This window comes from Dama dama, chromosome 8 (genome assembly GCF_033118175.1).
Source record: "Dama dama isolate Ldn47 chromosome 8, ASM3311817v1, whole genome shotgun sequence".
Taxonomy (NCBI): Eukaryota; Metazoa; Chordata; class Mammalia; order Artiodactyla; family Cervidae; genus Dama; species Dama dama.
The window spans coordinates 4,299,858-4,326,611 of record NC_083688.1 but is presented as its reverse complement, the minus strand read 5'-3'; the positions used below and the strand labels follow the sequence as shown (position 1 = coordinate 4,326,611).

The following is a 26,754-nucleotide window of genomic DNA, read 5'->3' as shown; positions in this document are numbered from 1 at the left end:
TTCTACCACAGTGCCTTTGGGCCAAAAGTTGTATTCCTATGCGGTCTTAAAATTCTACGTGGTAAAACTACATTTGAATTCCTCAGCCAGGAATACTAATGATTTTGTATCTTGCAGCCACGTATGGACCAGTATTTTAATCAGATGGAGAAAATTGTGAAAGAAAGAAAAACCTCATCTAGGATTCGATTCATGCTTCAGGATGTAATAGATCTAAGGCTGGTAAGTAGAAAAATAAACCTACCTCTCCAGTCTCTCTTCAGGATTTGGCTTGGGGAGGCTGTCCTAGGATTTATATGTGTAATGGCTTAATGCTTTTGCCGCATGACTCAGAACATGGATCAACAAGCTGTGACGAGAGAGCTGTGTGAAAGGACAAAGAGCGGGTTCACCTGCCTGTCAGTTATTTCTTCTTTTTATTCTGGTGATCAAACCACTTGGCAGTTTTGAAATCAGCCATTCTGAATTCAGTCTGTGGTCGTTTAAATTTATTCTTAGCATGCTAAATAATCAAGAATTCTCATCTTCAAAATAAATGAATTTCACTTCCCTGAGCCTTACAGTTTAGTCTCTGAAGTGGTGACGTTGTCTACTTTGCAGGTGTGTTAGAAAGATTCAGTGGTTATGTACGTGCCCAGCTCACAGGAGATGTAGCTGTTTTCCTCTCTGTTGTTTTTCCTGTATACCCTCTTGTTCTGCTGCTTTTTTTCCCCTCCTTTGTCATACTGAGTAGTATTTACCACTACCACCTTTTTCAACTCCTAGAGGAAATACACTGCCACTGACCCTAAGATAGAGGAAGTGAATATAGGTCCCCCTCTCTGCACTGCCTTGCGCTCAGACCAGGTAGCATTGACGACGGCTCTTCATCTTACTAAGCTGAGATAGGACCTCAGGATCCTTCTTATTAACAAACCCACTACCAGTTGATCAGAATTTTGAATGCTGATTTAAATCTATTTGCCATTCTTGCCTCCAACTAATATAAGTAAGTGTTAAAAATTGCTCTGTTCTTCCTTCAGTCACTCAAATTTGTATCAGATATTGAGACTGTAGCTCAGAAGGGAAGGAATAGGAGAAGTGTAACTTGAAGGAGACAGCTTGTCTTACCCTTAGCAGAGAGGATAACTAGAGCTTAGAGTGACTGTGGCATTTTGTATAGATACCATAACCTTGATATGCGAGGAAGGAAAATGCTAGTCGTCCTCGATTTAGAACCCCAGCAGAGTGTGGTGTGAGCTGAGTAGCAAAATGTATCCGACTGGGTCAAGGCCAGAAGTCCTGATCTTTCTTGACTCCTCTCTCCTTTCAGAAGTACAAAATGATAAATTGTACAGATAGGTGGGCAGGTAGGTGGATGGGTAGATAGACAAGATAGGTAGGTAGATAGTTGGGCCATTCTTTCACTCTGTATTTTTATCCATTGACTTTTGTATATAGTAACTCAGAGTGGATTGAGAAGGATTTAAATATTTAGCGCTAACATCTAAACTGCACATAGTGTCATCTGTAAGATGGTTGAAAAACTGCCATAGTACCAGATTTTATATGTATGTTATGCTTTTCTAGCAGTGAAAGTATAAAATAGATTTTTCTAAAGTTTCCTTTTTATTTTTAGTTATCTGGCTGACATTCTCATTTTCTCCTTTTATAAAAGTGTAATTGGGTATCACGACGAGCAGATCAAGGGCCTAAAACTATTGAACAGATTCACAAAGAAGCTAAAATAGAAGAACAGGAAGAGCAGAGGAAGGTCCAACAACTCATGACCAAAGAGAAGAGAAGACCAGGTGAGGGGTGGAGTCTACCGGACGTTAGAGGACTTGGGAGTTTGAGGGGTGAATATGTTTAGAATTTTATATTTAGATGTGAAATGAGAGCAGAAAGACTGACCCAAACTACAGAATGGTGATTGGTAAGTGAAACGGCATCACCTGGAGACTGGTTGTTGTGTAAAAACAGAGAATGTGGAAAGTACATATTATTTCTTTGACTACTCCAAAGTCAGTAATCAACAAGACTTTATTGAGCATCTTCTGTATACTCAGTATGGTGAGGGATATAAAAAGAGGTAGAAGATACAGCTCCTTCCCTCAGGAAGCCAAAACTAATAAAGGGAATGTTTTCGAGCAAATGGAAGATACTATCAGTTATGAAATGTATTGTCCACTAAGGCTGTTAAAATTCAGAACAGGCGGGATAGCAACCTGGAGGAAAGGGGCACTTGAACTGAGCACTGGTAGATGGCCAGTATTTGGAAGGGATGGAAAAATTTTAGTCATGAAACTAAAATAAATATATACTGTAAAGAGGAATAAAGAAGCCTGAGTAGAGTAAAATTTAAGTGTTCAGAAGGATTGAAAAAATGTTTAGAAGAATGTATCCAAATTAGGAACTTTGGGCTTGAACTGACATTAAGGAGCCACTGTGTGTTTTTGAGCAAAGGAGTAATAACATGCTGGATATGCATAAATAAAATGAGTCTGTTGCTCATTGGAAAAGACCCTGATGCTGGGAAAGATTGAGGGCAGGAGGAGAAGGGGGCAGCAGAGGATGAGATGGTTGGATAGTATCTCTGACTCAATGGACATGAATTTGAGCAAACTCTGGGAGATAGTGAAGGACAGGTAAGCCTGGCGCCATGTAGTCCACGGGTTCACAATGAGTCAGACACAACTTAGCAACTGAACAACAATGACAACATTGCTCATCACATGATGAATCAAGGGGTATACCAAACTCAGAAATGTTGTTGTCAGTTGAAATCCTATGTGGAAGGAGGTGAAACTTGGTAGTGATAAAAATAAAAAGGAAGAAACGGGAAGAAAAAAAGGTGAAATAGTAAGCATTTTACACCTGAGAAAACAGAAAATTCTATTGACTCAGTTTAGGAACATTAAAAGAGGAAACTTGTTTTAGAAAGGAAAGGAAATGATCATTTTTCTTATAAGCTTGTTTCTTCTGAGATGACATCCAAAGGGGAATGCTCGTTTTGTCCACTGTGCTATGAAGAGCTCAGATGGTGACCGGGTCATATCAGTATAGAGGTTGAGAGCAGAGACTCTGGAGCCAAGCTGTCTTGTGAGTTTCAGCTCTCCTGCATCCTAGCTGCGTGACCTTGCGCAAGTCACTTAATCTGTAAAATTGATCGAATAGTAGTACCTGGGATTTGTGTGAGGCTGAAATGAGAGAGGTAAAGTGTTCAGCATAGCAACTGACACCTACAGAATATTCAATAGCCATGACCTGTTATTTATCAGAGACACTGTATACTCTTAATGAAGTTCTGAGAGATGACTCCACCAGGGAAGAAAGTGTGCTTTTCTGTTTCACAGGAACAAGGAATAATCAAGCGTGTTCATGATCATTAATATCACTTAGCAAAGAGAAAATCAAGAAGCCTGTGAGAATTGGAAAAGCTTTTAGATGGACAGTTTGGTGGTCTTTCATTCAGTAAATATTCATTGAGTGCTTGTCATGTAACAAGAGAGACAAAGTCCATTACCCCCTGCCGCTCACATCTTAGGAGGAACACAGGGGGACAGGTACTTACATACATATGCTAAAAACGTACGTCAGGCATGTTCTGTAGAAACACTGAAACAGAGGAGGGGTGGGAGTGCAGGGTTTGACGAGTAGAAAGGTTGTAGTTTTATACTAGGACGATTGGGAAGCCTATTTAAGTTGGTGGTGTTTGAGCAAAGACTGAAGTAAGGGAAGGAGTTAATTCATGTGGATATCTGGGGAAGTGGGTTTTAGGAAAAGGGGATAGTAAGTACAAATGCCCTGAAGCAACCTTTTCAAGCATCAGCAAAAAGGTCAATGTGGCTAGAGCAAAGGTTATGGGGGGAGAGTGGTAGGAGATGGGGTCTGAGAGGCAGGAGCCAGATTACTTAGAGCAGATAAACCATTTATAAGGAGTCTGTCTTTTTCTCACAATGAAATAGATAACCAGAAGTGTTTTGAGCAAAGAAGTGACAAGGCCTGACTCATAATTTACTAGGGCCACACTGGCTGCCATGATGATAAAAGGTGAGGATGAAAGCAGGAAGCCACTGATGATGTTTTTATACCAGTTGAGGCTTATTGCTGGCTTAACCAAATTTTAGTGTTAGTAGTGGTTAGAAGGGGGCTAGATGCTGATATATTGAAAAGGTTGAACTGACAAGATTTGCTGACAAATTAAGTGCAACGTGTGAGAAAGAGGAGTCAAGGCTTTCTGCCTCTCAGTGCCTGAAAGTTTGGAGAAGCTGGTTTTAAGGGAATGATCAAACCATAGTGTGTCTTATAACATCATTAAGTGAAATAAACTTTGGAATAAATTATTTCCATCTTATTTCTCCCTAAGTGTTCTCATCATTAACTCTATACACATTAGATCTGGCCCTCCCTTAGGGAGGATTAGTCTAGCACTAAATCCTTGTTCATTTGTATGAGTGTCTTCCAGGTCAGTAATGTTTTATGAGAGATGGATACCAGTAGAGTGCTTCTACTTGAAGTCTTCATGTTGTGGGTGGTAAGGAGGCTGTCAGCAGTGCTTTCACAGTCTCTGTTGTCTTCTTCCTGGGTTTTGATTGGAGCTGCTGAGTTGAAAAGATTGCTCACCCTTTCATTGTCAAACTGATTTGAGACAGATGAGAGTCTGGCTCACTCTGTTTTTCCTACAGGTGTCCAGAGAGTGGATGACGGTGGGTGGAACACTGTTCAAGGGGCCAAGAATAGTCGGGTATTGGACCCCTCAAAATTTCTGAAAATCACTAAGGTGAGTGTGACATTTAAGAACAACTTCAAATAGTCTCAGAAACATGACTCTCAAAATTACTTCTCACATAAAATAGCCATATTACAGATTTTGCCTGGTAGTTGTTTTTTATTGCAGATGCGTTTCTACAGGGCAACCTTAGTAAGTGTACTCTTACCTAGTTGTCCTGGAATTAGTCCTTTTTATTTGTATGAGTGTTAACCAAGAAGGGCTAGATTAGGTTTACTAAGGCTTATTAAATTGACTAGGTTAATTCTTAAAGGTATGAGATACTTAGTATAAGAGAGGTGATAACAAAAGTTCTTGAGAAGCCATAGTAAGTTGCAAGCTTTTATACATTGTATCCTTAGCTCTAAGGAAGGAGAAAGTGCCTCTTTAAGTTTGGCCATGAAAGGAATTAATGGTTTGCTGTATCTAAGGCATAAAAGAAATCACAGAAGACCTACCAGAAATTATTCTGTGATAAAGACTTACTGGAATCTACTTCCTTCTCTTGAGAGTCTATGGGCAGTAAGAGGAAAGAATTTTCTCCTGGCAGATGTTTTCAGCAGTAGAAGTTGATGACTATATGTAGAGTGAAGAGAACCTTGGAGAACATAGAGAAAATGGAATTACATTTTGTAAAAGTGGAAACTTCCACAGCCCACGGGTTTTGCAAACCATTTGCAAATGTGGTTTGATCCTTACTTGTAATACACTTCCCATAGATCTGAAATTGGCAGCCTGCCAGGAGGATACTAAAGACAGTCTAAAGCTCACAATGAAGATATCAAATAGAAGAAGATGAGCTGTGTTGTTTGCATCCTTACAGTTTTTTCAAAGCACTGCTTCAGGATGGAGCATTCCCTCTCTGGATCTCTCTTGATGTATCAGCTAGGATCCTGTTTTCTAAGACTCTGGTACATTCTTCCAGTTGTTTATGTCTCAAAGAAGGAATTCCATTGCTGAATACAACTTGATTCCCATCCGCTTCCATTTCCAGCAAGAGACAGTTTTAACTAAAATAATTTGTGTTTTAAAATATTGTTTCTGTGCATGGGCGCTATAATAAGGAATTGTTGGTATTAAGCCTACAACATTATTTCCTTAATATTTTAAAAAATATATAAATTAAAATAAATGTGTGTATTCAGATAGTTATACTGTTGGTACTCTATATAAATATTAAAAGCTCAAAACCATTAAGGAGATTGACTGTTAACTATTAACTGCATATAGCAAGCAGCGCTGTCGGAACATAGTAGTACCATTGTTAGGAGGACCTGCCTTGCAGCGTTTGTGTTGTGGTGTGCATTTTATGAGGTACTCTGCATTTGTACTGAAGCTGTGCTGGGAGTGTTAAATCTGAGAGAGATCAGGCACTCTGACTCCCCGTCTGACATGTTCCTGTCTTTCTCTTGTTTGCCTTTACTGAATCATGCACCTATCTCACCTCTCCTTCCCTGCCCCAACCTATTTTAGGCTTTGCTAAAATGTGAAATCTTTGGGTCTTTTGACCTGTTTCCTGACAGTCACTTGAAAAAATTAATGAGTTAATTTTGTAATATTGGTATATTCCTTTTTTTTTTTTTTTCTTTTCCCCATTGTAAAATCACTGGGCGTTGTAAGAGGGAAATCATTAAAAGCTACTTGGCAAACTGACATACCATCTTCGAGGATCTGAATGCATTCTCCAGGCCAGTGGTTTCTAGCTGTATTTTGTGGACCCTGGATTCCAAAGAGTTCTTCAAGGGCCAGAGGAATCCCAGTTTAATGGGAACAGCTCCAACTTATGTTTCATATATGAGTATTCCAAGCAAAATTTTGTTGCTGAAATTGATTTTATTGCACTGGGGTGAAAAAGAGAAGATAAACTATTCTTCTAGAATAGTTCCTACTGTTGACTCGTGATCCCTTACGTTGCAGCCCACAATTGATGAGAAGATTCAGCTGGTACCTAAAGCGCAGCTGGGCAGCTGGGGAAAAGGCAGCAGTGGTGGAGCAAAGGCGAGCGAGGCTGGTGAGTGTGGGGCGCCCCTTCTCCGGAGGCTGGCGTCTGCAGTCGTTTCACCAGCGTGCGTTTTAGGGCAAGATCTGTAAACTAATCATGCCTAGATTTATCGGTGTCAGACTGAGGGTTTCCTCCTCAGTATGGATCCTTAGGTATTTTGAATATTTAAAACAAGTTTTTTTTTTTTTAATTCAGTTAAAAGACTTTAAAACTTTAATCTGTTTGATTCCTTTGTTGTTTTGTTGCTTTTTACAAATTCAATATAATTAGAAAAGTTACTGGGACTCCAAATTAAAACGGAAACTCATATTGCTGAGAAAAATAATATTATTATCCAGAAGCATTTAACTTTAGGGTGTTGTGAAAGAAAAAAGAATTAGATTAAAATATTTTTCAAAATCTATGTCAGAAGTAGATTTTGAGAGATTTGACTTTAGGACTGACATACTTGAATCATAACTTCATTTAAACTTCATTATTAACCTCCTTCCCATATTTCCCTTCAATTACATAATTTTGACTTTTTCTTTTAAATTAAATTGTTCACTTAAACTCACATCCATACTTTTACATAAGTGACTGACATCACAGCATTTATGCAGCATTTTTTAAGTGAAATATTTTCTTTTGGTTTCACTTGCCTTCTTTCTTCCCCTATTTACCATTCCCATATCCTACTTAGGATAATTTAGTTATATTTTTAAAGGAGCAAATAGTTGTAATGAACAAATATTTCTAAATTCTTTTTTGCATACAAAATCCTTCTAATACTGTGCTTCTGAGAGTATGGTCTGTGGACCAGGAGGTTGGCATCAGCTGGTTAGGCTTATTAGAAATGCCTAGCCTCAGGCCCTTCCCCACGAAGGCAGATCAGTTAGAAGCTGCATTGTAGTCATGTGATTTGTATTTTTTTCTCACTCCTTAATATCTGTAGATGCCTTAAGATCAAGTGCTTCCAGTTTAAACAGATTCTCTGCTTTGCAACCTCCAGCACCTTCAGGGTCTACGTCATCCACACCTTTAGAGTTTGATTCCCGGCGGACCTTAACTAGGTAAGCAGTCTGCACATTAATAAAGACTGACTTGCTTGTCAGGCTGACTGGCTGGCTGGCTGGCTGTCTGACACAACACTCTCTCTCTCTTTCTCTCTCTCTCTCTCTCTCTCTCTCTCTCATGATAATCCCTATGGATAGATTCCTTTCATCAATGAAGTTGATTTCCTCCAAGATAAGGAAGTTATAGAGTTCAGATGAGGTGGAAGGGAAGGGCAAGTTATCTGACAAATATCCAATAGCTTGCTCCACTCAGAAAGCCAGGCCCACCCAAAGAGCCCTGGGAGCTTGTGTTAGGGCTCTCCAAGGTAAGGCTGCAGGTGCTCTAGAGTAACTAGCACCCTCAGGCTGTGACCCTTAAGCTGTGAGTTAAAGGTCATGACCGCCCACCCGTATATTTCTCTGTCGCACTGTTCTTGGAGTTATATTTGAGGTTGTCTTTTATTTTTCACTACTCTGTATTCTGCTGTCTTTCTGCTTTCATTTTGCAGGATTCTTACCGTCAGGTGTTCCATTGGCTAGTTTACAGAGAGTGGATGAGAAACTGTAGTATAGTGACAGAATAAAATGTTTTGATGTAAGCACTTTTGGAACTGAGTTTCTTTAAACTCTCAAATGTTTGCTTTTTATTATTATAATTAATATGACTAGGTGGATTTTCTAAGCTGTATTACTATTCCTTTGGCTTCTGAAACAAAATATAGCACAGGTGAACTTTTAAACGATAACCTGGATTGTCATTGAGCATCAGTTGCGCTCCTTAGATGTTTGTGGCCCTTTGCCCTGCTATACATGTCCCCCGATGGCCCTGCTTTTTGAGGACTGTGTCTGTTCCTGCATAGTGATTAGACCGTTGTCATGCCTCTAGATCTTCCTTTTCTCCTTTTAAATTCAGCGTTGCTGATCTGTCTTGGGCTGAGGACCTCTTTGCCCTGCTGGTTAGAATTGTCTGAGAGAAGAGGAGGAAGACAGGAAGAGTCTCTCCTAAAATGAAGGAAGTGTGTGATCTGGGCTATTCAAAAACTTTCCATGACTTGGTCCTCAAATATTTTCCATGTATTTGAAATTTCTGAATAAATAAAATATCATAAAGTTTGTAAGACAATAAAACCGTATTATTTTGGTACTCTGTTTCCCTTTCACTCACTTAGCTCATACACTCATCACTGTCTTTCTTCTTAAAAGATCTTTTAAAATTTAAACAAGCAATTGCCATTGGCATTTAAAATTTTCAAGCGGTATCCCTTTAACATTTAAGGAAAAACTAAAGCACATCTTAGTCTCATTAAAGCACTGATTTTACTTGTTTATGTAAATAATTGCCCTTTGGCGTGTAATTGGCGCCTCACACATCTAAAGCTATCTGTGAAAAGTTCTCCTGCATACTTTTAGAAAGTCTTAGTGTTGTTTTATAATTTGAATACAGAGGGAATGGAGGTGGTCTTTATTTTGAAAAGTGTTGTTTTGTCTTTTAAGTCGCGGAAGTATGGGCAGGGAGAAGAATGACAAGCCCCTTCCGTCTGCAGCAGCTCGGCCGAACACTTTCATGAGGGGCGGCAGCAGTAAAGACCTGCTAGACAATCAGTCTCAGGAAGAGCAGCGGAGAGAGATGCTGGAGACGGTGAAGCAGCTCACAGGAGGCATGGACGTGGAGAGGGGCAGCTCTGAGGCTGAGCGGAGCAGAGCCAGGGAGACAGGTGAGGGGCTCTGTATAAACAGGTACAGGTGAAGACCGGGGCCTTAAATTTGGGAGGGAAAAAACACAAGGAGACTTTGTGCCCGAGTAGATTTTCAGAATCAATACATGTTAACAGCACACAAGCCAGTGCTTTAAAAGTTAGAGGATATCTTCCTAATCTTACAGTTCTCATTACCCAGGTATCCCGTTGTTCAGCAGTTTGTAAATTTTCCCCTTTCACTATTAAAAGTGATGAAGATGAGGTCCTTTTGCTGTATCTTAAGCAATATGAATTTCTTCCAAGGTCCCTGAATTGCACCCCCTTGTGCATCCTTTGTGAAAAGTGAAAGTCACTCAGTCGCATCTGACTCTTTGCAACCCCGTGGACTGTACAGTCCATGGAATTCTCTAGGCCAGAATACAGGAGTGGGTAGCCTCCCTTCTCCAAGGTATCCTTTGTACAGCCCCTCACATGTATGAAAATCCTGAAACTGTTGTGCCACCACAGGGCAAACCAAAGAGAAAGTATCAGATGGTCTTTTATTACCTTCATCTTGGAACCTCTGTGGTTTTTGTACATGTTGAGCATGTATGTGCTTAGAGGACCAACTCAGGTACTGCTCTAAAAACTGCCTCATGTGTTTCACCTATCTGATTGTCAGTTTCCTCATGTCTTATATGGAGATAAGTGTACTAATTCTGTAGAGTTATTGTGAAGGTTAAAAGTGATAATACATGTAAATACTTTGAACATTACCTAGTAAATACAAAGTTTGCAAGAAGGTATTAGATGTCTTAATGATGATAATGACAGTGATGAAAAAGTTTTAAATCTTAATCCTGAAGTAATACTGTTGTTTTATAACATTTTCCTAGCTTTCAATTTTGTTTCATTATTTAAATTATGTCTCTTAACTGTAGTTTCTAAATGGATTTCACAGGCAAATTGAAATGTCTTTTCCCAACTGATGAAGACTTCATTCAGATCTTTCAGTTTTAAGGACGTGTGGCTTTCTTCTCCATGCTGGGTGGTTTGGGAACCTAACAAGATAGGGCATGAAAGCCATCTGGTGTGTAGTGGATCATGCAGCACAGCTGCCCGCTGCACGTTTATTGTCTGGGTCATTTGTTCATTTGCCACGTGCACCTCAGCAGCTAGTGACTTCTGGGCACCAGGCCCTCCTCTTGGTCTTCCGTCTCCTGGGTCAAGAAGAAGTTTATCAGATAACCCCATGAAAGATGATATATGTGGTGACCCAAGGATCGAAAGAGCAGATAAAACCAAGGAAGGTCTTGGAATGCAGGAATGGAAAAACCAGACCCTTAGTGTCCTTCCCTCCCCTATGTTGTAACTATTAACGGATTTCAGGTCCTTCTGAGCAGTATAGCCTGTCTCCCCTCCTACCCCATAGGGAGAAGTTATCTGCCTTAGTCTTCCCTCACCCAGGATACATGCCTCATCCAATCAGCAAATGACCCACAAGACCCCCCAGCCCACTCCTTGTACCCTGGGTATAAAAGTGGACTAAGGACTTCTGTTCAAGGTCAGTTCTTCCTTGAACTGGCCCGCTGTTCTAACAGCGTCTCCTGCTCTAATAAACTTTATTCTCCTCTCCTGCCTCACGTCTGGAGATTCTTTTCCAACCCACACCCGGACCACGACCATATAGAAGTACAAAAGGAGAAAAATGCCATGAAAGAAACATAGTTGTAACAGACACAGGGGGATGTTAGAGAAGGCTTCCCTCGGGTCTGAAGGAAAGAGGAGTTATAACAGGGTTGCAGGGAGGACAGGTGAGGGGCAGAGAGGGAGCATCCATGTAGGAGGAGCACCCATGTAGGAGGAGCACCGTGAACAAAGCATTTGCAAGCCACCACCAAAGCCAGTGTGGCTGAGCGGGCCTCGTGTGCTCCTCCTCATCGCAGCAGTGGAGAGCAGTCACAATACAGAAGGAGAATGGAGTGTGCTCTAGAAAAGCGTTCAGTCACCGTGTTGTATACCTGAAACTAACAAAATACTGTAAATAATACTGTAAATCAACTATACCTTGATTTTTTAGAAAGAACTAAAAGTGCTAATTATAAAAATTTATCAATATCTCAATACCTTGTAGCTATTGTGGATTATGAAGTTATTTAGTATGTGTGTATTCTAAAATGTTTCTGTATTCTACTTTTAGGTGGCTTGCTTTGTCAAATTTGTATTTGTTTTAATGCCTTTACTAAAAAAAAAAAAAACAACAATGTAACTGCACACAAATATTATCAACCATAATTCTACCATTTTAATGATAATTTTTGTCATTTTTCCTTTCTCACTTTTTTATCCTCACTAGTGACAAAACCAGAAATTCCAGCAACATCAACCTCTGACAAGCCTGCGTTGTCAGAGGAAGAGATGGAGAGGAAGTCCAAATCTATCATTGATGAGTTTCTACACATTAATGATTTTAAGGTAAACAGAAACTTTTAGAGAGGAAGCAGTGGCACAGAAAGGCCGGTGGCAGGAGACGGGGTGACTCGGTTCTGGTCTCAGTCGGCAACTGTGAGCCGACGAGACCTGGAGTGAGTAATCCCAGCCCCGCGCACTCCAGTCTGCACAACCGAGGCACTCCTGCCGAGCAGTTCACAAGATCAGCTGGCAGGAAGGGAGAGCGACTATCAACCCATTCCCACTACAGCATAACCAAATTTATTTTGATATTAATGAACAAAACCAACACATTATGAGGAATTCCTGGCTCCTTGTATTACCTGTCATTTTATCAACATTCTCATAGTAACTTTAAAGTACAGCTGACATTACTTTTTCTCTACTTCATAAGTGGAAAAACTGAGGCACAAAAGAGTAATATGCCAGGGTCAGACAGCCGAAGTGAGACATTTCAAGATGTAGCTTTCCGTTTGCCCTTCTTTAACCTTAATCTTCTCCTTGATCTTCATTTTAAGATAGCAATGAGTAAGATACACATACTGCCTGACTTCATGAGCCTTGTGGTCTTAGGTTAGAGACAGATCATAAACAGATAAAGTCCACCAAGTGTTCAATTGTAGTTAAAATTAATGCTAGGAGACCTGTAGGATCTTATAATGGGACCTGGTTTAGGGATCTGGGGTCATCAAAGGCTTATCTGTTAAAATTATTTGTCAGACACATTAACTGCTTTTGCTTTGGTAAAAGCTTACCAAAATTGTCCAAAATTTAGAAATAGGAAGGTTTTGCTCCTGAGCGAGTTAGAGTACTTTTCAAAACCCCTTGAAAATGCAGCAAAAATAAGAACACTAGCTGAAATAAGCCAAAGAATAGACTTCATATATTGTGACTTGTTAGATTCCTGGAAAATGAATAATATTGTTATAAATTGGCAGCACAGCTTTTTTTTTTTAACTGTCTGAGCCACCAGGGAAGCCCCTAGCACAGCTAGAGGTGCAAGAGGAAGGGGGCATGTGCATACCTACGGCTAATTCATGTTGATGTATGGCACAAGCCATCACAATTTTGTAAAGTAATTATCCTGTAATTAAAAGTAAAATTGAAAAATAGAAGAGAAAGCTAAGGTGCAAAGGTGTAACATAACTTGCTCTAGGTCATACCTATTTCTGTCGTATAAATGGCAGACTCAGGATTCGAATCCAAGCTTCCAGCTTCAGAGCAGAAGCTATACTTTTTCTTCCTACCTTTTGGGTATTGGTGTGTCATGCTAAAGGCTTATTACAGAGCTCATTCTAAGGAAGGTTTTTCCCTAACATTTTAATAGGTGCTATAGTTAACAGTAATACAAATGAATATTTATTGAGCCGTTGTTTTGTGTTTGGCAGTATGCCAAGTGCTTATCTATATTATATGCAGTCCTCACAGTAGCCTTGTGATAGGAAGTCAAAGCTGAGAGATTAAGTAACATTCCTGAACTCACACAATAGCAAGTACATGGCAGAACCAGGGTTCAGACATGTCTGTCTGACTCCACACCTTGTGTTTTTAGCCTCTGTGAGATCTATGTGTTGAGCACCTGCAATGTGTCACCACGTTAAGGAATGCATGAGTGTGTGTTAGTTGCTCAGTTGTGTCCAGCTCGCTGTGACCCCGTGGACTCTAGCCCGCCAGACTCCTTTGTCCGTGGGGAGTCTCCAGGCAAGAATGCTGGAGTGAGTTGCTTTGTCCTCCTCCAGAGGATCTTCCCAACCCAGGGACTGAACCCAGGTCTCCCGCATTGCAGGCAGATTCTTTACTGTCTGAAGCCACCGGGAAGCCCAAGAATACTGGAGTGGGCAGCCTGTCCCTTCTCCAGGGGGTCTTCCTGACCCAGGAATTGAACCAGGGTTTCCTGCATTGCAGATGAGTTCTTTACCAGCTGAGCCACCAGGGAAGCCCATTTTAAGGAATACTTCCTGTCAATATTGTAGTATATGTAGTGAACAACATAATCTGTTTTTATGGGTCTTTTATGGAGCCTGTTATGTTCTAGTGGGTGATACAGACAAAGCTGTCCTAAAAATAGGTAGTAACTAAATAAGCAGCTTCTACAAAAAGAAAGTGTTTCAGTGCAAAGAAGTAAGATTAGATGGTATGATAACCAGTGATTGGGCAGTCACAGGGATTCTAGGGGGTGTCATTTCAGGTTAGAGGTCAAAAACAAGAAACAGAACATCAGAAACTAGGGAGAAGGGTAAGATTGTGAACTGCTGTGAACTTAGAAGCTTCACATTAGTAGTTCCATGATATAGTTAGTTGGCCCAGTATGTAGATGCAGTGACTAAATTCTCATTGGAAGACAATCACTTCAGATATAATATTGAGCATTGAGTATTTGCTGTCATTTTTACTCTCTCCTGAAAAGGCTTTATAACGATGATGATAGGCTTAAAATGAGGAAAACCCCTACAAGGACAAAGAGCATAAGCTGTAGAAAGCAGCACCATTCTGGAAGCTACAAGGATGGGCGGTAACTTACTGAACATTCGATGAATGTGCGTGAGATGCAGATGGGGCTGGAAACAGACCGGCTGATTGGGTAAAAGTGTATGTAAGAAACAGTTTTACGTGACAGTTGTCTTAAAAGTGCCAGTGCCGTGGAAACACAAAGAAGAGAGAAAAGATTGGCTTCTTGATGGTTCAGTGGTTGGAACTTGGCACTTTCACTGCTAGGACCCAGGGTTTGATCCCTAGCTGGGGAACTAAGATCCTGCAAGCTGTGCAGCACGGCCAAAATCAAGAGTAAAGAGACATCATGATGTGTGATGTTGGGTTTTCAGTTGGATCCTAGAACAGTGAGAAAGCTATTTTGGACATTTGGGAACAGTTGTGGAAATTCCAGTATGTACTATATATCAGATATTTAGTTGATGTTATTGTGTGAATGTTGAATTTCTTAGATACATATATAAGAAAAACAGCAGTTGATTAAAATTGCAGTAAAGGTATGTCGGTGTACATTTATTACTCTAATTTCTCTATATTTTGAAAATATTTTAGATAAGAAGTTGACATGGGAGGAGGTATTAAATAACTTAACAGAGGGGAGATGCACAGTGGTGGAGACACCTAGACCTGCCTTACTCGCTGCTTCTGTCTCACGTGCATCTTCCCCCTCACAAGGACTGCTCTTAGCAGATACTGAATCACAGGAATTTGGACTCACACGAGCTGAGGCAGCTGAGGGCAGGGAGGCTCACGGCTGTCTTGGTGATTCAGGGACCCTGCTGCCAGGCTTTTATTGTCCAGAACAGAGACACTGACCTAGCCAGATCATCCCATGGTAAGAACCAGTCTACAAGCCCCGCATCCCAAGATCTTCCTAGAAGATTTTTAGTACTTCAGCTAACCATGTCAACTTTACTATAAAAGGAAGACATTTTGCTTTGAAGATTTTGCAAACATTGCATACTGAGACAGAATTACCTCAGTTATCTCATTAAGGCCTTTGAATCATGACATGAATTTCTGTTTAAATATTACCTCATAATATACCATTTCAAGTTTCTAAATGATCATAATATAGATCCATGTTGTGTAGAAAAAGACATTTTTGGCTCTGGTCTTTTGAGTGATCTTTAATAAGAAGATGTTTACCTAAATACATTAGCCTTATAAAGATGCACTTTTATTTTTAAATATGCCCAATAATATTGCCCATATTATCCTGCATTTTACTGAGCTATATTAATGTTTAACTATATATATATATATATATATATATATATGAAAACTGTCTTGCTCTTTTCTAGCAATTTTGTCCTAAGTAAATGTTTTTAAACTTATTTTAACACTCTGGCAATTTGATCCTTATTTTGGAGTAAGCTTTTATTTGCTGTTTGAACAGGAAGCCATGCAGTGTGTGGAAGAGCTGAATGCCCAGGGCTTACAACATGTGTTCGTGAGGACGGGAGTGGAGTCCACCCTGGAGAGGAGCCAGATCACCCGGGATCACATGGGCCAGTTACTGTATCAGCTGGTGCAGTCAGAAAAGCTCAGCAAACAGGACTTTTTCAGAGGGTCAGTATCCAACTCAACAGTGGTGTTCAGTTACTAGGCTCTTTCATAGTAATCTTAAGAGTACATATCTTTTAAAGTATTTAGCAGTTTCCATAAGTTAAAATTGTATCTGCCATAATATGTTGATGTATATTATATTGAGAGTATGTATGTTGGTTGATATCATGGCGTTTGATAGATTGTGCTAGGGCTTAGTGGTTATTTTCTGATTTTCTGTATCTAATTGTAGATAGACACATATTATGATGCAAGTCAGATAACAGAGACCCTCATAACCGCCAAGAAACTCGGAGCTCCTCATCAGCCTACATGTAAACCCTGAGAAAGAAGCTTTCTTTTGTAAGAAAAAATCTGGAAAATTAAACCAAAAAAGCTTCATCCTTTCACTGAACCGTGGTTAATTTTGGCCACGAAATGCTTGTCTGTCCACCCTGCCCCACAGAAGCATGTGTGGCGCCCATGTTGTTAATGGTTCGGTTGCTCCGGGTTGGTTTCCTTATGATTTTTCTCTGATGGCTGAGTTGATGAGGTTTGGCTGTCACTTGTCCTAAATCCTGTGTGATCAGGACCTGGTTACCTTTGTGATCATCACAGAAACATGCACTGATAGGTTCTTTGTGGTACAGTCACAGAACCTTGCCTAGGCTTATGTTTTAACATCAATATTTAAAGTGAAATTGCATATGGTTTTTAAAAAAAAATTGTTTTAGGAGCCATGTTATGCAAATGTAAACATAGAACCACAGCCAGAGCTGACAAGTACCCATTCTATGAGAGGAGAGGAACTGAGACCTGTAGGGTAAATGTCAGATGGGGTAACCCTTCCATCTCGTGTTCAGGGTGAATGCTCCGTGAGTGGGATGTCAGGAAGATTTCTGCATTGTTTAAATTATTTTTCTCAGTGTTGAATCTTTTTTTTTTTTTTTGCAGATCTCTTTTATGGTCTTGTAAATTAAATGCACATGATGAAATACCACCATATATCTCTCAGATATGGCCAATCTCTTAGAATAGTGTAATTATTAAATGCCAGGGTTGAATATACCTAGGAATAATTATTCATTTGATTTTTGTGAAGAATACTGGCAGTGTTCTCAGGGTCCCAGGAGATGTATATTTGTTCCTAGAATCATTAAAAAGTTATACTTCATCAATAAGTTAGATTTTTCTTGATTCAGTGACTTGACTAGATTCAGGCTATCTGACTCAGTTAACTTAGTAAGAAACTTTGGCCCCCTCACTGTAAAAGCCAACCAATATAAATAATAAGAGCAAATGAGCATATTTACAGCCTCACAAATTGAGTTCTGCCCCTAGTCAACTTGGAACTATAGTTTTAATAATAACTTTTACATTAATTTATAAATATTTGCTTTTTGCCCAGATATTATTATATATTCACCAGAAAATTTTGAAAATGAGAATGCTAGATTACCATTTACCATTTTCTGTCTTTCTTCAAACCATAGTCAGAAGTTGATTCAGCCCTGAGAAGCCCTCACAGAGTGTGTTCTAGCTTCATTGGCCTTAATTGAACTTGGGAGGTGCTAGCTTGGTTTCCAGGCTGTCTCAAACATTTTCATCTCCCTGAGGAAGAAGTATCGTGTCCAGACGTGGTGTCCACACTTGCATTGGTAGTGGTGCTGTTGCGGCTGTTGGCAACACTACCACAACCACATTTCATTTAGGCCAAAAGGGAACACACCTGTGTCTCAGTAGCTGCTTCAGCTTTCTCTGCCCCTGCTTCCTCTGCAGCTCGTGATACTTGGTTAGACCTAACCAGGCTATCCTTAGACAAGACCCCTAGGAAGATCCCTATTCCTTCCTAAATGGAAAGGTCTGGCAATTTTTTTCTAAGGTGGAAACAAAAGAGATAGCCCCATGTTAGTATCCACTAAGAGCCTTCTTGCACATTAAATCATAGTTTCCCAATTACTTCTGAAACCTAAGTTATAAATAGATCATATTGTCCAGAAAAGCCATTTCATTGGAGCCACTGAAATGCCTTGTCTTCTGTCTCTTTTAGTACCAGTATCCAAAGATCTCTGTCCTTACTCAGCATTGTGAGGGGAGCATCAAGGTCAGCTTTCTGGATCTTGACACTGCTTAATGCCAACTTCTGAGCAATTGTGGCTTCCCTGGTGGCTTAGACAGTAAAGCATCTGTCTGTAATGCGGGAGCCCTGGGTTTGATCCCTGGGTCAGGAAGATCCTCTGGAGAAGGAAATGGCAACCCACTCCAGTATTCTTGCCTGGAAAATCCTTTGAACAGAGGAGCCTGATGATCCATGGGGGATGCAAATAGTTGGACACAACCGAGTGACTAGCACAATGCTTTCTGAAAGTCATTTCTGCCTAGTTTCCCAAGCCAGTGATGATTCTGGAAAATAAAAAAAAAGACCTCCAAGTTTACTGGACCCTGATCAGCCAACTGTTAATCTGTGGTTTCTCCTACGGCTGCCCAAAGCATACATTGCTACTTGAATAGTAAGATACGCTAGACAGATGTTTCAGGTAGCCTCTTTGTGTCAGCTGGTTTATAAACAAAGCTTAGATCCTTTGCAGTTTTCCTTTATAGATGCTTTATCACCTCTGAGCATAGTAGTTGGTGTATGTAAAACATTTCCACAAGATCAAACCATCCCCTTGGAATTTTCAGGACTTGGATCTAAATACTCCATGATGCAAATCAGATAGGTGGGTAGGTGAGCACATTATTGTGTAGGTAGATTCATTTCAGATAGTGTGGTACAGTCGTTTAATATCATTGACTCACGAAACTTCTTTTGTAAAAACTGTCTGGTAAAGGTAGTTGAATGTCTCACTGTTCACCATGGAATTGGAATCTCTTTGAAAGTGTAAGGAACAAACGAAAATGTAATAAACAAGTAAAAAGCAGGACAATAAAAGTTGGAGTTGACTAGAGACCCAAAATACTTGCCCTTCCAGGAATCTTGATAGATTTATATTTTACTTTTGGAGATGCTTATTGGGAAGGAAATTTTTATCTCCTCCTTGACTACTCTTGGAACTTTTCTTGCCACTTAAGGCAATTCTGCTTTGGTAAAAGACACTATTTGGAGCTTAAGTGGACAAGCAGACTAGGTTCCATGTGTAGAATTGTAGAGGTGCTTCTTAACAAGTGAAGGCCCCATTTGCTCTCACAGGCGAGGTAATAGTCTTTTTTTTGTTGTATTCCTTTGAAAATGGTACTTGGAATATAAGAAGGCTCTCTATCTTTTTATTTCTTTCTTTCTTTTACATGTAGTTAGATTCTCTAGTGATCAGCATAATAATACCAGACCAGTTTAATTTTGAGATGTCTTCACTACTTCTTTGATTATCTACAGCAAGATTTATATTTTTATTAAAGTTATCATAACACAAAATTGTGGAAGATGCTACTTGACAAGATCATTTCCAGTTGTGGTAGATTATTTTGCCTTTCAGCAGATGTCTAATCAGAACTTTACTGAATTAAAAAATTAGAATAAAAAATATATTTCTAACTTTTAATGATGTATTGCTTTCTTCAATTAAATTTTAGACAGGATCGTAATATATAAAATAAGTAAAAACAGAGTTTCTGTAGTTGAAATGGGTTGAGGGATGTTCAAAGTCCCATTGGTGAACCTCCCAGAAGTGCAGTTTAGTGAGTGTGGTAGTCATTATATACCACGAAGCAAGGCTGTGCTATAGCTTTATTTCATTTATTCAGCCAGCAGAAAATGTATATTAGGCAAAGCATTGTTGCAGGCTAAGCAGTGGTCCAAAGGCACAGAGATGATTATCAAGCAGCTTCTGCACACAGGGCTCTAGGATTTTTCTTTTAAAACCATACGAAAGGATTTAGGGATAGTAAACGTGAAGAGAAGTAATTTGCTTACAAGCTTTTGCTTCAGATAGCGTGTGTTCAGCCAGCTATGTTTTTTATCATCAGTATGGATTTGATCGATGATGGTGTTCTGCAGACTGTACCATGGTAAACTGACTAATCAACAAGTAGAAAACTGGGGCAAAAATATGAGTATCTTTTAGTTGTAATAGATGAAAAGAACAGTTTAGACACACTGCTTCAAGACCAAGACTGCTGCGATTGTCTCATGAGCTCATTAGACAAGTTTATACCACTAAGCCATGAAACATGAAGAGGCATTACACATAATTAATCTAGAAATCCTGGAGCCCAGCCAGATGATGTTCCATCGTTGGCACATTAACCAAGCTGGAAGTGTACATAATGAGCGAACAGTCAAGAGTCTGTTTATAGCAAATTGGTGTCAAATAATTGCAGGCTGTGAGGTCACAAAATTGCCATTTGGGATTCATGAAGCCCAGAGTTAGATAATGTGGCTGAGCTGCCAACTGTTTTGAAATGACACCTTCAGAAAAGTGATCCTGCCTTGCAGTGGTACCTCTTCTTAAGTGAAAAATTTTAGTGATGTGTAGCCCTCTGAGGTAGGTAAAAATAGTAGCACACTGGTTAGAAGCTGGAATTGCAGTGAAAAAGCACACATTTTTTATGTATGCAGAGGTCTGAAAGAATACCACCTGCCCTTGATCCCTTGATTCATTCACCCTTTCCTTCTGATTATGTGTATTTCCTTGTAATTATGTATACATCTCCTACAGTTAAATTCACTTTTGTTTTTGTGCCTTTCAATGTATTCTGTTTTGGAATGATTAACACAGTCTTGAATTATGTTTTTATACTTAAAATGAATAGCTATGATTTCCAGCCTAAATAAGACTGTGCTGATGTTTTGTATTTGATGTTTCTAAATTTTATATTTAAAAATTCCATTTATTTTACTTCACGTTGAGAAATATTCCATAGCATGAAAGCCTAAAACCACCAGCTTTTCTTTAGAGGTTGCGCTGTTTATAACGTGTATAATGATGATGTTATATAGTAATGTTGTCAGGCTTTTTTGTATTCACACAACTTTCTTCCCCATTGTAAGCTCCTCAAAGGAAGAATTTTTGTCTTTTTTTCTCTATGTGTCTGGTCTGTATTACACGAAGTTTTCCGTGGGTCCTTCTGACCAACTCAGAGGATATGATACTTAGCTACGGGGAACTCTTTACAGTTGGGATTAAATTAATAGCTTGTTACCCTAGAACATCATGAGACTGCCTGTTTTCATTAAGTCTTTCAGATGTCACTTTCATACAGGGGTATTTTCTGATCACCCTCTAGCAGTATCCTAGTACCTTAGGTCCTGTTCTTCAGAGAATTAACCTTATCTGCAAATATGCTTTTGTTTGTTTTTGTTTTCCTCCCCACACTGATACCAGCTCTTTGAGATCAAAAGCTTGTGTACTTGATGCCTAGAGCAGTACCAGACATAGCAGTTGTTTAATGGGTATTTGTTGACTGACTGGTTTTTGGTCTATGTATTTGATCTCAACTTTTCAATTACATTTGCATGTGGGTTTTTTCCTGTTCTTTTCCAGTTTTTCAGAAACATTGGAATTGGCAGATGACATGGCCATTGATATTCCCCACATTTGGTTGTACCTTGCTGAGCTGGTGACTCCCATGCTAAAAGAAGGCGGAATCTCCATGAGAGAACTTATCTCGTAAGTTGTCTTGTCTCTTTTGATGGATATCTCGTTAACCTGGCAGAACTCACCAGCTGGCTTTTAGCTTAGTGCTGTTTCTTTAGTGCTTTTGGAGACTTTCACACTCAGCCTGTGGCTCTTTAAGGCTTCTAATTTCTGTATAAAAATGTTACATTTTTCTAAATTAGAGAAGTGATGGGGATATAATAGCCCTGTGGTTCATTAACGTTAGATATGGCTTCAGAATCATGTAATTGGAAAGTGATTGCTCCTGGAAGCTTAATGTTAATCTGGCTTTTATGTCTCTTATTGCTCCAGTGCTGTAAGAATTTATAGTTCCACGTGATAACCTGTCAGATTGTGGCACCTGCATGGTACGTGCTCAGGTTGTTTTGAAAGAAACTGAGCTGTCAGGCATTCCTAGATTTGGACAGGGATGGGAAATTGTTGCTACATTGTGTAGGCTAGTATTTCCCCAACTCTTCTTTAAAATATTAGTATTTCTCCCAAAACTGTTCACATAGTCAAACTCTGCACACTAGTGTGTCCCTGTGAGATTCACAAAGTGTATTATAGCACAGTAAAGTTATGAGAGCCCTGTAAACAAAGCAGCAAGTAAAAATTATTTAGCTTTGTTTCAGTCAGCATCGCTTCATTTAATTGACTGTTGAATCCTTTTTTAGAGGAATAATTGTTAATATACTGTGGAAGAGTTTGGGAAATACTGATTTAGACTATGGGAAAATTGGTTCCTTTCTGTTTCATCCATATTCTAAAGAAAAGCTTCCTTTCTTAAACATATTTCATAAGCAAGCTTCACACCTTCCTGTTACCTAAGGTGCTTCTCTTCTTTCAGCTTAAAGTTATGTAAACTTACATAAACAGAGTGAGACTGATCTTTACATTGCTTCTGTCACTGAAACAGTTAGAGAAAAAGGCAAAACCCAGGAATTGTAAAGCCTCTTTCTAGCTTCTTAATGAGGCATAAAACCCCGAGGTCTCTGAAGTACTTCTGAAAATTATTACTTCGAGTATCTTCTGGAGCTTGGACTTTCCCAGCATTGTTTAGGTTGCACAGTATCTGTTCTTTTGGCACACTTTGTTTGCCTGTTTTTTAAAACCGAGAATTTGTTCAGAGGTACTTAAGCAATGCTTGCATCTTTTACAGAGAATTTTGCAAACCTTTACTTCCTGTTGGAAGAGCTGGAGTCTTGATTTCTGAAATGCTGCACCTTCTATGCAAGCAAATGGTGAGTGTTAAACTTAGTGTTGGTCTTAGCAGTGTATTGTGTCATGATTTTGATCTTGGTTTATTTGTGAAAAACTTGGGTATTGCTGTGTAAGTAATTCTGTTAATTTCTATTATTTGGCGGGGGCGGGGAGAGTGAAGTCTCTGGTTCAGTCTAGTTTCTTCCAAAGGTATATTTGCCTTTCTGTTCTCTAGTAATTTGGGAAGAAATTATCAAACCTCAGCTAGATTTGGTAAAATTTAAAGAATCTCAAGACGTGTTTTAATTTATTTTCTCTTGAAGCAAAATGGCTATATTATTTATATTTTATTATAATAGATTTTGATTAAAACTCCTCCGCTTTCAGAGAAAGATGAGATTCATGAAATGATTAATTTTATTATTTTTGGATTAAGGCTAAGCAATCTGATTAGAAATAGGTGGTAAAAATTCATATTGATATCACTTATACATGGAATCTAAAACACAAATAAAGTTATCTATGCAATAGAAACAGACTTTCAAAATAGAGAACGGGCTTGTGGTTGCCAAGGGGAGGGAAGAAATGGATTGGGGATTTGGGTTAGCAAATGCAAACTATTGAATATATAATGGATACACAGTGAGGACCTACTGTATAGCACAGGGAAGTGTTTTCAGTATCCTGTGATAAACTGTGATGGAAAGAACATGAAGAAGACCGTGTTTGTGTTTATATGAGACTGAACCAGTTAGCTGTGCAGCAGAAGTTAACGCAGCATGGTACATTAACTTCAATAAAAGGATTGTTTAATGGAAGAAAGGAATAGGTGGTGAAAAAGATTCTACAGGATTGTGAATTTCTACCTTAAAATTTACATTTATTTTAGAATTTATTTAGAATTACTGCATAATTCTCTACAAAGCCCTTTGCCAGGATTTTAGTCTACAAAGATGACTAAACCTTCAAAGAATTTATAGACTAGAAGGGGAGACAGACCAATCTTAACCAAAAAATTGTGTCAATGCTATATTAGAGGTTAAGAGGTTTGGAAAAGTGGTATAGCTTCCCAAAGAGAAAGGTGATGTAACTCCTGGGGTGAGAAACATCAAAACAAAACAACTCACTTAGAAAGTTCTAGAGTGATTTCTGACTTATTCACACCAGAGCAAGAGATACTGGTATGATAGATTTCACTGTTTTGTAGGCACTGATAAAAAACAAAACAGCATATCATTTCTCTGTCTAAATCCACAGAAGTTCCCCTGTATCTAATTTGTGTGATAATTACTCATAGATAGGTATACTGAATAGTCTCATCTCTAGTTCTAGCTGATTACTATATATTTTTAATACCCTTTGCTTGATGGCACTGAAGTTTTTATTGAACCCTAATTTTCTAGATCCAGAATTTTCTCCTCCTCTTCTACCTATTTGACTTTATCCCTTAAAATTCAAATTCTTGTTAGAATTCAAATTCTTGTAGAAACAGAAAGCAGATTCTCACTCTTCCTAACTAAAACAAAATTCTCATAGAACATAAACTCTGAAATTAACCTAGAGTTTAAATCCTAGCTCTGCCAGGTTATCAGCTATGCCTTGGGCAAATTAGTCTGTTAGTCTGTGAAACATCTAGTCCGTGTTCCTTAGATGACAGTGGCAGCCCGTGTCCCTTAGATGACAGCGGCAGCCCGTGTCCCTTAGATGACAGCGGCAGCCTCAAAGCCGGACGCTTTCCTTTATCACTGTGACTTGGTTCAGGGAGTGGACTGGAACCTCCTCATCAGTTTTCCAGCTGACAGCGGCTCTTCTCTGTTGTTTGTTAGGCTCAACCTTGCACTTCTTCTTGCCCTTGAAATAATTCTCCTTCCTTGTTCAGGAGCAGTAACTTCCTTAATCATTCTCATGTTAAGTAGCATAACGATAACCTACTACAATGAGGGCCTGCAGCAAGGTTTATTGAATGGCTTTAATCACCAATGCATACAGCACTGTCCAGGAAAAGAGACAGTTTTGAATTTATAAGCTGTGTGAATTAAACTCTTTAGATGATTGTATTCAAAAAAATCAGGAGAAAAAAAAAAAAACATCGAACATCAAGCCTGCCGATCCCCAAATTAGTCATCTGGTAAAAGAAATTATTGAACCTTAAGCAACTGTACGTCATTTACCACTACATTTATGTACATTCAGACATCTCAGCTTAAAAGCTGAGAATCCTGAGAAATTAACTTCATATCAACACAGGGAAAAGTTTCCGTTTTTAGCCTTCACAGTTCTGCACTCCTGACTTTTTCCCTCCTTCCAGTGTAGACGTAAATGAACTGGACTTCTCTCTGTTTTAGAGCCATAAGAAGGTGGGAGCCCTGTGGCGGGAGGCTGACCTCAGCTGGAAGGACTTTCTACCAGAAGGGGAAGATGTACATAATTTTCTCCTGGAGCAGGTGAGTGGCAGCAAGGCTTATGCCTCCTGTTTGTTAGTGTTTCGTCTGTTTCTTAGAGGAGATAAAAGTAATGGCATCAGTATTCCAGTTATTAAGTGAAAGTTAAAATTGCTCAGTCGTGTCTGACTCTTTGTGACCCCATGGACTTCTGCTAGGCGCCTCTGTCCCTGGGCGTCTCCAGGCAAGAATACTAGAGTGGGTAGCCATTCACTTCTCCAGGGAATCTTCCCAACCCAGGGATTGAACCAGGTCTCCCACATAGCAGGTGGATTCTTTACAGTTTTTAAAATTAGACCAAAATAGGAATCATGGTCAAGATGTCATTTTACATTTATACTTTAAGGCCACTTTACCCTCAAAAAGACTCATGATTCCTAAGGAGAAATATTTTCTGATTTCTTGTTGGAACCAACCACATTTCTCGTCTGGGAACTTTTAACAACCTCATGGCTGTTTGCCTATGCATTCATTAGATGATGGATTAAAAATAAAGGAAAAATTTAAGAAATTAGACACATTTTAAAAACAAGTTACATGTGTCCTTGAACCAGGAATAAAATTGATAAATAAAGCAGGAGTAATAGGGCTAAAGCTACAAGTCTTCTGAACTCTGGGTCTGAAAGCAGATAGAAACAAGTCAGAAGTTATATCTGTAGGGTAATGGCCCCTTACAAGATAGAAGACTGGAGACAGGCTTACTACATATCACTAAGTGGAAACTCGATAAATAAGTGTTAGGAAGTAGGTACAGTCTTGTAGATAGAACTTTAGCTAAGCTGCCTACTGACTTGGTAACTGGATCCAGAAACCCACAACAAGGCAGAAGGCTCCACAATCCATATAATCTGGTCCTAAAACAAAAAATTCTTCTCAAAATGATCCTGCAAATCAAAATCCTAAAACATCTGAGGAAAATAACTGCTAAGATAGCCAACAAATTCAGCAATAAGGAGAAAAAAGTCACTCTTAGGTTAAAAGAAAATAATAAAGCAATCTGAAAATGATTTTAAAGCATGTATATCTTAAGTTGGATAAAGGCATTAGATTCACAGTGGATTTTAGCTTTCTTCTGGTTTTAATCTAGATACACTAAGGAGCATTCCTGCCATGATAATAAGAACCTACATAAGGCGTAATTTATCTTTCATTGCTGGGATCATAGAACGTGGAATAAACTTCCAAATAACAAAAAGAATAAGGGGGAGAAAAGCCAAAGATGAAATATGAATTCTGAGAAATAAACACATGTGAGAATTCCCATGGACAGAGAAGCCTGGTGGGCTATAGTCCATGGGGTCGCAAAGAGTCAGACATGACTAAGCAACTAAGCAGAAGCACATGTGAAGGGCGTGTTGCCTAATACCACTTGGAGTGCTCCCGGAGATCTTGAAGAAGCTGGAATAGTCCTAGTTCAGTATTAACCCAGCTCCACGAGCACCAAACCAAAATGCTCTTTGGAGAAAACATGCTCAGCTTACCTCTTATTTTCTACAAATTAACATTATCCAAATGTATGAGTTAATACTTAAGAGTTCGTTTAACACATAGTGAAATAAATAACC

General features: G+C 39.2%; 1 protein-coding gene across 13 annotated transcripts in view; it reads left to right on the top strand.

Annotated features, from left to right (window-relative positions):
- EIF4G3 (eukaryotic translation initiation factor 4 gamma 3) overlaps window positions 1-26,754 on the top strand; it is a 220,991-nt gene that overhangs the window by 180,604 nt on the left and 13,633 nt on the right. For 12 of the 13 annotated variants that reach the window (XM_061148102.1, XM_061148101.1, XM_061148099.1 and 9 more), the window contains 11 exons: window positions 118-222; window positions 1,658-1,790; window positions 4,668-4,762; window positions 6,668-6,761; window positions 7,687-7,804; window positions 9,281-9,501; window positions 11,819-11,937; window positions 15,803-15,975; window positions 21,432-21,557; window positions 22,708-22,789; window positions 25,094-25,192. In XM_061148102.1, the coding sequence (XP_061004085.1) occupies window positions 118-222; window positions 1,658-1,790; window positions 4,668-4,762; window positions 6,668-6,761; window positions 7,687-7,804; window positions 9,281-9,501; window positions 11,819-11,937; window positions 15,803-15,975; window positions 21,432-21,557; window positions 22,708-22,789; window positions 25,094-25,192 (1,365 nt within the window). The remainder of the gene's footprint in view (window positions 1-117; window positions 223-1,657; window positions 1,791-4,667; window positions 4,763-6,667; window positions 6,762-7,686; window positions 7,805-9,280; window positions 9,502-11,818; window positions 11,938-15,802; window positions 15,976-21,431; window positions 21,558-22,707; window positions 22,790-25,093; window positions 25,193-26,754) is intronic. The other variant, XM_061148095.1, reaches the window with a different exon arrangement.